Source organism: Synchiropus splendidus, chromosome 3 (assembly GCF_027744825.2).
Source record: "Synchiropus splendidus isolate RoL2022-P1 chromosome 3, RoL_Sspl_1.0, whole genome shotgun sequence".
In the NCBI taxonomy this organism is placed as follows: Eukaryota; Metazoa; Chordata; class Actinopteri; order Syngnathiformes; family Callionymidae; genus Synchiropus; species Synchiropus splendidus.
In genome coordinates, this window is record NC_071336.1 from 10,954,577 (window position 1) to 10,966,829 (window position 12,253).

A 12,253-nucleotide genomic window follows, 5' to 3' on the forward strand; every position below is an offset into this window, starting at 1 on the left:
GATGCAAAATTTATGGAATGACATCACATTTTGGGAAAACCACTGTTGAATTCTGCTCGGCAAATGAAAGGCCGACTCAAAGCTTCCGGGCTGCACGTCGGAGCGTTTTGTCGGTATTCAGACGTGGAGTACTACTGCTATTACAAGCTACAGTGCTAAACACCATGGGGTGTAGCGCCTTAGTATCAAGATCTGACATTTCCTAAACTCTGAGTTGTTCCCAAAATGTCTGATTATTTCTTCAAACAAGCTCTCATCATCATTGGCTGAGGTGTGGTTCTGATGCCGGTCTTTCACCTGTGTTCTGACATCGACAGCGATCAAAGGCTTCTCGCCGCAGCACAAGATCACGAGCTTTGAAGAGGCCAAGGGTCTGGACCGCATCAACGAGAGGATGCCGCCTCGACGAGACACGCTGCCGTCCAACGCCAGCCTCAACTCCCTGAACAAGGCACTGTCCACCGAGACCAACGGCACCGATGCCAAAGGCGGCACCAGCGTCCAGTAAAGTGGGGCAGGAGTTTGCGACATCCCAGCCCCGCCCCCTGCCTCATCATGGCCGGCTGCCATCGTAGAGGAGGAGGAGCCTGAAGGGGCGAAGAGTTTCACCTGCCTTCAAAACCTTAGTTCAGCATCATACCTGCTCTGTTCCCGCAGTTCGACCGTCGCACGCGGGCGTCCGAGAGCGAGAGATCTTAACGTTTGTTTTCCGGCTTCCTTACACCACATTTAGCTTCTTACTAACTCTCGTACGTTTACAAGAACACAGCACTAAGAAAAGGACAGAACACAAGAAAACATTTTTGAGGTGTAAAAACTGAATGCAGACTATTTATTGATACTTATTGTTTTCTTATGAAAAATGGCTTTGAGTTTAATTAGGCAGTCTTAAAAATGTTGTGTTAAAAATGCCAAAAATGGAACGTTTATGGTTTGTACATATTCTGCTTACCTCAGGTTCTTTTGGTTTTGTGCTTTGACCTGATTTCTGTAAAATGGCGAAACTTGGTAATGAAACCTTTTTTTCTTGAGCTTCAATAACTGGAATTTATCAATTTATCATCTGCAAACATGTTTATTATTTGTGTCTTTTGGAAGGGTGGGGGCGGGCGGGTCGGGTGTATCGTGGCTGGAACTGAGTGTTCATTTTCTCTTTTTAAGTATTGCGAACAAAGTAAATATAGAGAGGCTATATTGTATAAAAAGAATAAAAGTGTCTGCCTATGCATGTTTTCTAAAAATCACAGAATGGAACTAGAAACATCTGAAGGCTGTTTTGAACTTTACTGCGCTTTAGTGAACATTTACTGGAAAACCTGCGAACTTTAACCAACTCCACGATGTTGATGCCTTCTTTTGTAACGGAAGCATTTAAGTCCCAAGACGGATGAGGAACAGTCCGATAAGCATGTTTGGGTCGTTGTGTGGTGACGTGTGCATGATTATCTGTCGGTGTCAAATTAACCGCTCACTGGGTTCTGCTCTGTCATAGTCAATGTGCCACAGGAAGTGACATCATCATCATCATCATCACCACCACCACCACCATCTTTGTATATCAGTTACAGGTTTGATACTTCGCTCGATACTTTAAACACAAAAATTCTTTGATCTTTTTTAAGAACTGCTTAAGTGCCCGAGTAATTCACTACAGACATGAAGCCTTGCTTTTGTAATGGACGGTTGGCAGACGAGGCGCATGCAACTATGAAAATAAGTATTTTATATGACTGTTCAATAAAAATGTGCATGAATTTCAACTTCAAACCGAGCTGCGCCTCTTGTTCTTCAAGTTCTTCATTGTACAAAGCCAGAACAGGTAGCGATAGACAGCCGTCCCTCCTCACACTGAGCCTGTCCACTTCCGAACGAGACCGAGAATTGATGAGCAGTGTTTTCGTTCACATCACACACCAAAATAGAAGATGGGTCATCGTGTGCTCACTAAACCTACGCCAAGTGCATTTTTTTTTTTTTTCCGTGAACGTACACTGACCGTGACCCTGTTGCTTGTTTTTATGTTTTTCCTTCCTTGATCCACTTTTGGCTCTCAACACTCCGGATTGTAGATAGGCATCCATTTTTGTGAGCGAGAGGAGGGGGCAGCACAGTAAGTAAGGATGCTCAGAATCCAACAGCCAAGTCATGAGTACTCAACTTTCATTTGGAAGAAAGAGGAATCAAAAGCTTGAAAATTTTTGTTTTGAGTGATAACCTCAGTGAAGCTCAAATTTATTATTTAAAAATAAACTTGAGGCTCCCGCAGGAAAAAATAAAAGTTAGGAGTGGACTGTGGTTGTGTTCACATCCTCCCTCTGCTGGACAGGAAGTGAAGCCGCGTGTTTCCTCCAACCATGGCAGGAAGTGTCAGAATAAACTCCAGCCCAGACAGGTTTCCCCTCCCCAGTCTCAGGTCCACTCAGTCTCTGGACGCGTCGCCATCATGAGGAGCTCAAGGGTTCTGGACCGTGTCCTGCTCTCGGCACTGCTGGTCTTCTCTTCAGGTACCAAGCTCCTCTGAATGTGTGAAGATTGGCGTGTCTGATCAGTCTGTGTTGTTTGATGTGTGGAGATTGACATCAGTTATTTTCCAGGCTTTGAAGTCCTGCTCCTTCCTCTGCGCCTCTCTTTTTAACTGGAGTGATCCAAACACATAGTTGACTGAGCTGGTCCCACAGCAGTAGACGGCTTTTTCCATCATTCAGATTTTCAACTATTCAACAATGGAAAAAAAAATTACATTTACACATACTGAGCCAGAATTATAAGGAAAGAAGCCCCACACTTCTTGTTGAATCACAGCACCTGCTGCTTGCTGTCAGTAGCCGTCTGATGTTTTTACATTCCTCCTCACCCTCCACTCATCACAGGTGATGGTCCAACAGCAGTGTGGCTTGGATTGTCTCCATGGTGCGGTGAGGTGACGTGCTGCTGAGTGACTTCATTTTCAGTCTGATGCCACGGCCCTTGCTTATCGGCCAGTGGGGTGTTGTGACCTCAGCCCCTGAGAGGGGTGGAAGGGAGAGAGGCTTTTTTGTTTTAGATACCTGGAGACCTTTACTTTGGATGATAAGATTATACCCAAAACATTTGGATTCCAGAGGTCTTCACTCGCTCCTTTCACAATCTAGATTCACTTTAAGTTTCTGTAGTCTTCACGTTTGTGTTCAGTCAAGACCTGTGAGTTTGTGTCCCACAGCTTCTTCTGACCCGGATGGGACGCCCACGCGGGAGACGCCTCCAGGTACTTTTGCCTCACACCTTGCTTGCCAAGCACAAAATGTACAAGACATGTTCGCTCAGCTGAGACAATATTTCAATGTTGAAAAATTGTCCAACATCAATTGCCAGCAGTCGCGCTCTCCTGCAACGTTTCCACATGTATTTCCATGGAGGTAGCTTCATCTTTTAAGCTAATCCAAGATGATCTGAAGCACGATGAAAATGCATTGTGATCTAAAATTGACCACCTCCTCAGTGGTCTGGGGTGTGCTATGATGGTATTGGGTTTATAAGTGGTGACACAACAACCACGTTTGCTGCAAGTATGAAGCATTTACTTGGCACGTTTACTTGGAGTTATTATATAGTTTTCTTAAATGTATTTTTAGTTTTAGGTACAGTTAGTGTTATTTGACACAATATTTTGAGAAAATATCTCCTGTGTTGCTATTTTTGAAAAGAGGGTAATGATATATACAAATAATGTTTGCGCACAGTTAGTAGTGCTTATTTCTCCTGCTTTCTCACCAGCAGTGACAAAAGCCCCAGCGGTGACATCGTTGGCTCCTGTTACAGGACGTCCTGTTAACGTATCGTTAACACCAGCCGCAGCAGCAGCAACTGCCTCTGCAGTGGCAACAACAACTCGGGCACCAAGGTCGACCCCCACTCATCATTCAGGCCATACAACACTGACAACCGAACCTGCTGGATATGCCAACACCTCCCGCACCAAGTCCAGCATCACCGTCTCCTGTGAGTGGGCCATGTGTAGTTTAGACTGAACCTCAGAGCGAGTGACGGTGGTTTGTTCTTTTTAAAGCAAAGCCAAGTGCTGTAGCCTCAGCAGCAACATCACCACCATCAGCACCATCACCAGCATCTACAACCCCGGCAACATCCGGAGATCAACCAAGTTCCACAAAACACAGTAAGTTCTCCGTCCCTCTTCTTCACTGGCTCAGCGATGAAATCTTGTATGGCAGAATAAAGAGAAATGCGCTGAACACAGAGGCGCAGCTCCTTGCTCTTACTGAGGATAAGACTGCACCTGCAGGCAGACTAAGCAATGGCGGTCAAAAGGTCACGATTCAAACAATGCAATCGAGGATTTCCTTCCTCAGAAATGTTTGTCAGGCAAAAGTGACTTGAAGCCAAAAAGAAACTTCAGAGTTCAAACAGGACGAGGTCAAGCTTTCATTGCACCATCGGGCCTAGACCTTGTCCAGTGACACTTCTCTAGCAAAAGGTGTCTGAGGTCCTCCTTCCTGGTCTGACAGTAACATGTATGATCACATTTTTCACAAGTTTCATCCATGGCTCAGACGCTTTCCTGAAACTAGAGGTTTCAGCCTGATCTTGAAAGTTTGTTTTAGGATCAGCATTACTCTTAGACGAGGGGTCACCAGGTGGCCACAGAGACTTTATTATGCTTGAGTTCGTGTTTCCTTTCTTGTTATGCTGTTTGGAATTATTGTGAAGACTCAATCATGCAATCTGTGAATTAGAGTGACATCATTTATCATCCATTATATTTATCTATATATCTAGATCTAGATCTAGATCTATCTGTAGATATAGATGTGAAGCTATTTCAGAAGTGTGTTTCCATGATGATGGCAGCTCTTTGGGTCACACAGCGCCGTCCAGGAGTAGCTTGCAGGAGCAAAAACCTTGGTTGGCGTCAGACAATACAAGAGCACGTTGACAAACTACCAGGAATTTGCTTTGTGCGCACCTTCAGAGATGAGACCCCCAATACATGAGGCATCAGTCAATCACATGGGCCCTTCTCATAATGCATGTCTACTGAGCTCCCATCAATGTCACATTAAAACCATTAAAAATGTTCTGTGACATATATTCCGACTGGGACTTTAAACCAAACAAAAAAAAACAATGGAAATAAGAAATGAATCACAGAGAAACTTTCCTTCTCTGGCAACATTTTTTGGTTCACCAAGTGCTGGTGCACCATTTTACACATTGTGATGTTATCACCAAAACATCTGTGATGAAGGAGGCAAAATGAAAGTGCAAGTGTTTAAATAAAAAACAACTTCAGGATAGCAGGAAGCACAGAAGCACTGTTCTGAATACTTCAAGGACAGCTCTCGCTCCAGTGATGAACAGATCTATCACCGCAACATAGCGGCGAAACGGTAGCTGCGGCTCCGCCCATTTCTTCTGCGTTGGTTCACCAAACCCAGTGAGATTATCAGTGCCGATGCAAGAGGTTGCTAAAACGTTGGAGCTTTCATTTCCAAAACGTCTCCAGCACTCCAAATGCTGTGTGCTGTGTGCTGTGTTCACTCCAAACAGAACACAGCACAGCAGCCAATGATACATCATCTTTACGTGTGGTGTCCTGTGTTCATCTTACTTCATAGTAGCACTTCTAGTGTCATGTGCTAGAACCAAGTGCTAGTGTTAAGTGCTAGTGTTAGGGTGAGAAATGGGACACAGTCTTGCTCTCCTTATTTGGACCGCTGTGACACACCCTCGGTTGAAAAAGATTATTAATGGATGTCTTCCCAGACTGAAAAAAAACCCCATCTCGGTTGGACTCTCTTTTGAATGACGTTCATGAAATGTGTTTGTCTCCAGCCAGCAACACTGGGTCCACCCCCCCACACGGGAAACCTACCCCAACAGTGAAGGCGGGCGAAGCTGGCAAGAACACGGGTGTGTGTCTGGGTGAGGTCTGCTGTTGCTGGCGGATCATTGATACTGACTCAACTCAACTGATTTTCAGGGACGGCCCTGAACGAGACCGACACTCCAGCAGTGAAGAGCAGCAGTGAGTTCCTCAGCTGGGCCTCCTAGACTAAGTCACCTGCGAGTGTCACCCACTCACCCTGCTGGTCAAAGACTTAGACCGGAGTCATGCTTTCCTTCGCTAAGAGATTCAAGACAAACAAGAACACGCTGTCCGCTAAAACCTAGATAAACACTAACGTGTCCCTCTCCTACACACACACACTTCTCATGGAGTCATTCATGCACCACTTTTAATTCTCACAGAAACACACTCACTCTCACATACCTACACTCAATCTACCAACACACTGACTCTGAGCAGCAACGTCTTCATCAGATTCCTGTCCATATGAGCGCGTCACACCTGAGTCTGCTGATGTTGTCACCGCCTGTTTGCAGACAAACGTCTTCTGTGGATTCTGTTGCCATCCGTCCTCATTGTTGCTGCTTGTGTCATTTTCTTCAAGTTCAAGTCCAAGAAGGTTCACGACCACACGGGTAGGTGTCTGATGTCGTATTTTGCATTAAGAATCGGCGCTATTCAAATGGTTAAAAGTCATTTCTCTTGACAGAAACATTCGACTGTGGAACTGAAAAGTGAGTTTTATTTCAATTTTCAAAATGAAATTCACTAATATCTCCTCCTTGTAGCATGCTTTAAAAAAGTGTGGTCGAGTGTAAAACCTCCCCGTTGGCTTTATTTATATTTCATTTTGTATTAATATTGTTTAAAACTTTACACTGAATATAATGAATTGAAATGTTATTTCAATGTAATGAGTTCATGGTTAATGCGCCACTTCCGCTGACAGCGCTTCATTCCAAAGTCGACCAGAATCCTCCAGAGACGGAGTCATGCTGCTGGGAGTGCGGACATCAGTTGCAGAGGAGAACGGTGAGATTTGATGAATTACACATCATTTTCTACTCGGTTGAGATTCCAGACTTGAGCGTTGCTCTCGGGAAGTCCCAAGTCTTGGACGTGGGCTGCTGTTGGTGGGTGCAGAAGGAGTTTCCTGTGATTCTCTCTCATGACTCTCTAGGGCGGGACCTTTCTGGACTTCCTGACATAAACACTCTAGACTCTGATTGTAAATGTCACTTTGTCCTGGAGGGGGGAGAGTGATGTCATCTCAGCAGGAAGTGATGTCACAATTGAGGAATTCAGCTTAGGAACAAAGAACGTGGCAGGAAATCTTGCCATGGAAGACAAAACCCAGCCATGGCTGCATTCCTTAAACCTCCTATTTCCCCTTAGTCTCGTATCTGTTTTGAAGCAGCGTCAGAACTGAATGTCATGAGGATAAGATGCAAACACATTTTACTGACAAGAGAGGAGCTTGACTTGACAGAGTCATGATAACTTACACACATGTTAATAATTAGTAACAGCTGACACCAACACCAGACAAGATCAGACCACTCCTGCGTTACAAGAGAGAACCTGACTGCTTTGTGGCATGGTGGATGGCAGCACTTCCTCTGTGTTTAAAGAAAACATCACAGTGCTCATCACTAGATAGAGGTTCTTTAAGATCCCTCTGTGGGACAGGGTTTTAGGTCTGATCCTGCTTATCAAACTGCACAATGGATAATTCTGTCTAACTCAAAAATGTGTTCCATGTTTCAGCGTCGTCAGGATAACTGGGTCAGAGTCTACTGTTCCACGGGCACATTTTGGGGTTTTGTGGGTTTTTATTTTTATTATGACACATTCTTTCTGTTTTATTGTGTGACAAGCGTTCACACTATTGTACATCTGTCATTTTCTTTCTTTGGAGTTTGACTTTGAAAAATAACATTTCAGTATAATTGTACATTTTGTTTGGGTTCCGATCTGGTTTCATTCCATGATACTTTTTTGTGACTGTCTTGGTTGCTTGTATTCCAATCTGGTCCTTGTTTGTCTTGCACTGAAACATCACATTAAATGAGCTAAACCTTTGAACGCCTCCATGGTTGAACGTGTTTTGGACTTAAGATAGCTGTTTTATGTTGGCAGTGTTTCGTTGTTTAGTCCTCGCCGGAGCCTCTCCAAAGTCCAATCAGGATGGCTGTAAGATGCTGGTTCACATCGCTGGTTTCTAATATTACACAGGACAAGAACGCAAGTCATGAATAAGTCCATTCAATATATATATATATATATATATATATATATATATATATATATATATATATATATATATATATATATATATATATATATATGATGCCTTATGAAATATGGTTTTCATGAACGCATGAAGTACCAAAGTGGGCCACTGTGGAGCGCTATTAAAGCGTCTTGATACCATTCAAGGTTCCCAAATCCAGGTAAATCTTTCCTTCACTTGAGAGCAATCATTTAATATTCATAATAATTTACAATTGTGCAACAAGATGAAATCAGACATTGTAAGATGGTTATCAGTATATATATTTTTGAAAAGGCTCTTGGTCTCTGTGGGTTACCTGGTATACGTGGGCACCACGTTGGTGACCCCTGACCTACATCCACAGAGAAATATGTTGCTTTATTTAATGTGGTGGCTTAATGTTGTGTTTTTTGTCACTTTTTAAAACTGAAAACTGATCTGCGGGCGTTGTTGGTTCAATTCTCTGACGTTTTACTGCAGAAACTTAACATCTTAGATATAACTGAGCGAAATATATCCCTCATAATTCAAAGGATACATGTAAAGCATCTGGACTGGTGGTAACTGATGCAGAAACAGATTCATTTGATGTCCTCTAGTCACATGCTTGTTGAAGCTGCATGGGGCTCCGCCTTATTGCCTGAACCATGTGCGATGGAAGGCTGCACTGAATACATTTCAGTGTTTCTAAGTTGTCCAAATGAAGCCATCATGGCATATTGAGGCAAAGCATCAGAGGTGTTTTAGTTCCTGTAAATGTTGGCCAATGATCATCAACGTTGGGATATGAGGGAGGTTTACAGTGACATGCAGAAACAAAGTGCAAGTGTATTTACACACTTGCCAGGTGAAACACGGCTGCATGTCGAGTTGCAGACCAATTGAACATGCAGTGGATAAACTGAAACATAGAATCCATTTGGCTTATCTGTGTCTCTGAAGCAAGGTTTGAATTTCTCCTAACTTTAGCCCTTCTAACAAATGTGTACGGAGGAGTGCTGCCCCTGCCTTTGAGCTATACCAACAATCATGTGGAGACCTCACTGAATTTCTAAGGATGTGTTATGATCTGTTCCTGAAATGAACTGAATTATTCAAAATAAAAAAAAATTCATGAAAATCTCTTCACAACTGCGCTTCTTTTCTTTGACCTCATTACACTAAACAGCTGGTAAAATATCTATACTGGAATGTAAAATGGAGGTTGAAGGGCTCAAGTTTTATTTTTACAACTCCAAGTTCAAAGCGGCTTAAAAGTGCTGATGCTGGTGTCTCAAGGTCAACGGGAAACAAAAGACGTAATTCGCGAAAGGTTTCAAAATCGAATGAAGTCTAATTGATCACGACATTATTCGGTGTCTTGAGGTACATGAAAGGTTCCAAGGGTGCAGTAGAAATAGTGAAGTGTCTAGCAGGGATCTTTTCTTCAGCAGTTTGCTGCCAGTGACAAAACAACAAGGTAGATCACGTCATGTGTAGCATACATGTAGTAGTAAGCAGCAGCAAAGAATTCAGAAAACACCCTTGAATATGAGTCATATTTCATTTTCACTTGGTAACAAGAAAGAGCCTAAAAACAATTCAATTCTAGTATTCAGTTTTTGTTTTGCGAAGACTATGAATGAACTGATCCTAAATAAAAGCTGACTGACCTCAAAACAGTTGAAACATTAATTTAAAAATGTAAATCCAATGATTTCACACACACTCACCCGCTCTCACACCACACAAACACATGCGTGCACATTATTCATGTGTTTGTCGACAGTAACAGAATCTGAACCATGTGACTGAGACTTGATAGAATTACTGCAGCACCGCTTCACACGGTTTGGAGTCACTGCTGCTTTGATTCACCCAAACACTTCTTTGACCTCACATATGCAAATAAATCATTTTAGATTAGGATCCGCATCTGTACATTGCCATCGGGAAAAATATGTACATAAACACGCAACCGTTTTACATTTTGTCTGTCAGTGTCGGTACAATCTACAGACTAATACTACGTGCACGTGCGTCTACTTTCAAGAACCAGCGGAGTGTTATCGCTGAATTCTTCAGACAATAATCTCGATATTATTCATCACTGCGTGGGTCCGTGCAGCGACACTTCCTCCTCCACAGCCATAGGTTACGTTATTCCTCAGGCAGCCAATCACAAGCAAGGTACTGTTCACAGGCTCGCGCCCATTGGTGAACTTCCAGGCAAGTGGAAAGGGAAAAGGATAAATTTCCCCCGAACGTCTTCTCTCAGCAGTGTTCGTCAGGAACGCGAGTTAGTTCATGCGTGCTCGTATGCGTTGAGCTGAACTGCATGATTTATGAAAGATATTCCCCTTTTATATAACTGCGAACAGAGTGTTGCGTTATTGTGAGCAGGCGTTTTCACGCTTGGAGATCCGCAGCCATGGTGGCCACCAGCTCCATCAAGTCTAAGCGCTCTGAGCAGGTGACGGACACGCGCCTTAACTGTGGTGTCAAAGGTGAGTTTTGATGCAGAACTCTTCCACACTCATATTGCTTACCCGATGTGGTTGCTGACTTTTATTCGACTGTCTCTCGACGTAACGTGCAAAGCAAACTTCACCAAACCACCCAATACAATGGCGTCCACCTGTCGCTTCACCCTGGATTTGTGGCGGAGCCACAGAACACAATCCTGCATCATCCGTTCCATTTTGTGCCCCACACACATGTGCCACTGGCTTTCAACCACTGTCATGTTTCCCACGCAGGGATGAGAATCGTGTATGACAGTTTGAGTTGCACCATTTTCGTCATGTTTTCTCATTAAAACTCATGTGACAACTTGAAATCTCATGTTCCTCCTTTCCTCATCCGAAATACAGACCTGGGATGGGTTCATTTGAATTGCGGCCGGTAGATGCATATATTTGACTAATTCACTGGGCAGTTGCCTGGTCCTTCTCTTAAATAATCAGATAACTTCTGTGCAGTGGAACCTTTGGTTTGGGTTCTGCAAGTCGTGAAAATACAGCTCAAAGTGTTGCTCACTGGGACCTCATGAATCATGAACACAGCTACTGTCACTATTGAATCGCTTTGGTTCATCTTTGTGTCACCCGTCCAGATGCTGACTCGTGGTTGGACCCGCTGAAGACTCCAGACAACTCTGAAGAATGGACTTGTGTGAAACTGGCCAAACTGTTGGAGAACTGTCTCTCCCAGTGCAAGAAGACCACCCTGCACTGCTCCACCTTGCTGGTCCCAGAGAAGCTCACACACCGAGTCTCCAGTGAGGTTTTGCTGCAGGCTTCCTGCGAGCCTTGCGGCCTCCGAGGCTGCGTCCTGCACGTGCTCCTGGAGCAGGGTGAGACCTGCAAGCGTCTTGTGCGGATTGTGTGCGACCCCAGCGTGGTGCCCACGTTTGAGTTGACCCTGGTGCTCAGACAGGATGGCACTGGTTGGCCCAGTCTGGGGGACTTTCTGTTCTTAAAGACCTGCTTCTCCCCAAAACTCAGACATGCCCTCAGATTGAGTCCTAGTTTCCGACTAGTCAAAAAGAAACTGTACTCGCCATCCGACGGGGCAGTGGTGGAGTGTTGAACAAAGAGCTTCAGATTCTGCTGCTTTGATCAGAAATGGCGTTTGATGTTTAACTTTAGTTTCCTCCCCAAATAAAGCTGCTGAAACTTATCGCTGCTGATTTATGGGCCCGCGTTCTACTGGCTTGAAGCACTCATGCTTCCTTTGTGCAATATTTTAATGAAAATACCAGGCGCTGTCTTTTATCCACTTGATTTTCTTAAACTATCTGCCTAAGATAACATTAGATTTCAAAAGTGCCTTTATAGTCAGTTCAGTTCAAGTGACTTGATTCTGTAGACAATAAATATTTTAATATTACACTGTGTCCTTGTTTACTCAGCTCCCTGTCAACGTTTCCACTTGGCCAAGTGTTGCTATTTTGGGAAAGTTAAGTGTATCAAAAGACTTTTTCATGAATTTGAAATGCATCCAAACAAATATTACTTGTTGGCCAAGATCAAAATGTCAACGTACACCTGTTTGAGTTCACTCATCTGCCAGTGAATCAGGTTGTTGTTACACTGACCCACATTCAGAGGTGTCATGATAACCATCACTGGTCATGTGATGCTGTCAGTCCT

At 43.7% G+C, this 12,253-nt stretch overlaps 3 protein-coding genes across 4 annotated transcripts in view; all 3 read left to right on the forward strand.

Moving 5' to 3' along the window:
• Positions 1–1,767, forward strand: part of LOC128755332 (protein phosphatase 3 catalytic subunit alpha) — a 41,004-nt gene extending 39,237 nt beyond the window's left edge. For both annotated transcript variants that reach the window (XM_053858627.1, XM_053858628.1), the window contains one exon: positions 318–1,767. In XM_053858627.1, coding sequence (XP_053714602.1) covers positions 318–508 — 191 coding nt within the window. In that variant the 3' untranslated portion in view covers positions 509–1,767. The remainder of the gene's footprint in view (positions 1–317) is intronic.
• Positions 1,768–2,384: 617 nt separating this feature from the next.
• LOC128756052 (uncharacterized) lies at positions 2,385–7,930 on the forward strand. The gene is made up of 10 exons (XM_053860199.1): positions 2,385–2,504; positions 3,200–3,244; positions 3,754–3,978; positions 4,046–4,153; positions 5,830–5,907; positions 5,978–6,022; positions 6,382–6,480; positions 6,555–6,579; positions 6,795–6,877; positions 7,613–7,930. The coding sequence occupies exons 1-10, from the start codon at positions 2,444–2,446 to the stop codon at positions 7,624–7,626; spliced, it is 783 nt and encodes a 260-aa protein (XP_053716174.1). The 5' UTR covers positions 2,385–2,443; the 3' UTR covers positions 7,627–7,930.
• A 2,424-nt stretch (positions 7,931–10,354) lies between these two features.
• Positions 10,355–11,873, forward strand: LOC128756299 (DNA damage-inducible transcript 4-like protein). Its single transcript, XM_053860689.1, has 2 exons — positions 10,355–10,606; positions 11,215–11,873. Exons 1-2 carry the CDS (start codon positions 10,531–10,533, stop codon positions 11,688–11,690), a joined length of 552 nt encoding a protein of 183 aa, XP_053716664.1. The 5' UTR covers positions 10,355–10,530; the 3' UTR covers positions 11,691–11,873.
• The last annotated feature ends 380 nt before the right edge of the window (positions 11,874–12,253 follow it).

What these genes read in the sequence shown, in the direction of transcription:
- LOC128756299 (XM_053860689.1), top strand. Translation starts at nt 10,531, where the DNA reads ATGGTGGCCACCAGCTCCATCAAGTCTAAGCGCTCTGAGCAGGTGACG. An exon ending in CCTTAACTGTGGTGTCAAAG is followed by an intron (nt 10,607 to 11,214) that starts GTGAGTTTTGAT and finishes TCACCCGTCCAG; the next exon opens with ATGCTGACTCGTGGTTGGAC.
- LOC128756052 (XM_053860199.1), top strand. Translation starts at nt 2,444, where the DNA reads ATGAGGAGCTCAAGGGTTCTGGACCGTGTCCTGCTCTCGGCACTGCTG. An exon ending in CGAAGCTGGCAAGAACACGG is followed by an intron (nt 5,908 to 5,977) that starts GTGTGTGTCTGG and finishes ACTGATTTTCAG; the next exon opens with GGACGGCCCTGAACGAGACC. An exon ending in GAAGGTTCACGACCACACGG is followed by an intron (nt 6,481 to 6,554) that starts GTAGGTGTCTGA and finishes TTCTCTTGACAG; the next exon opens with AAACATTCGACTGTGGAACT.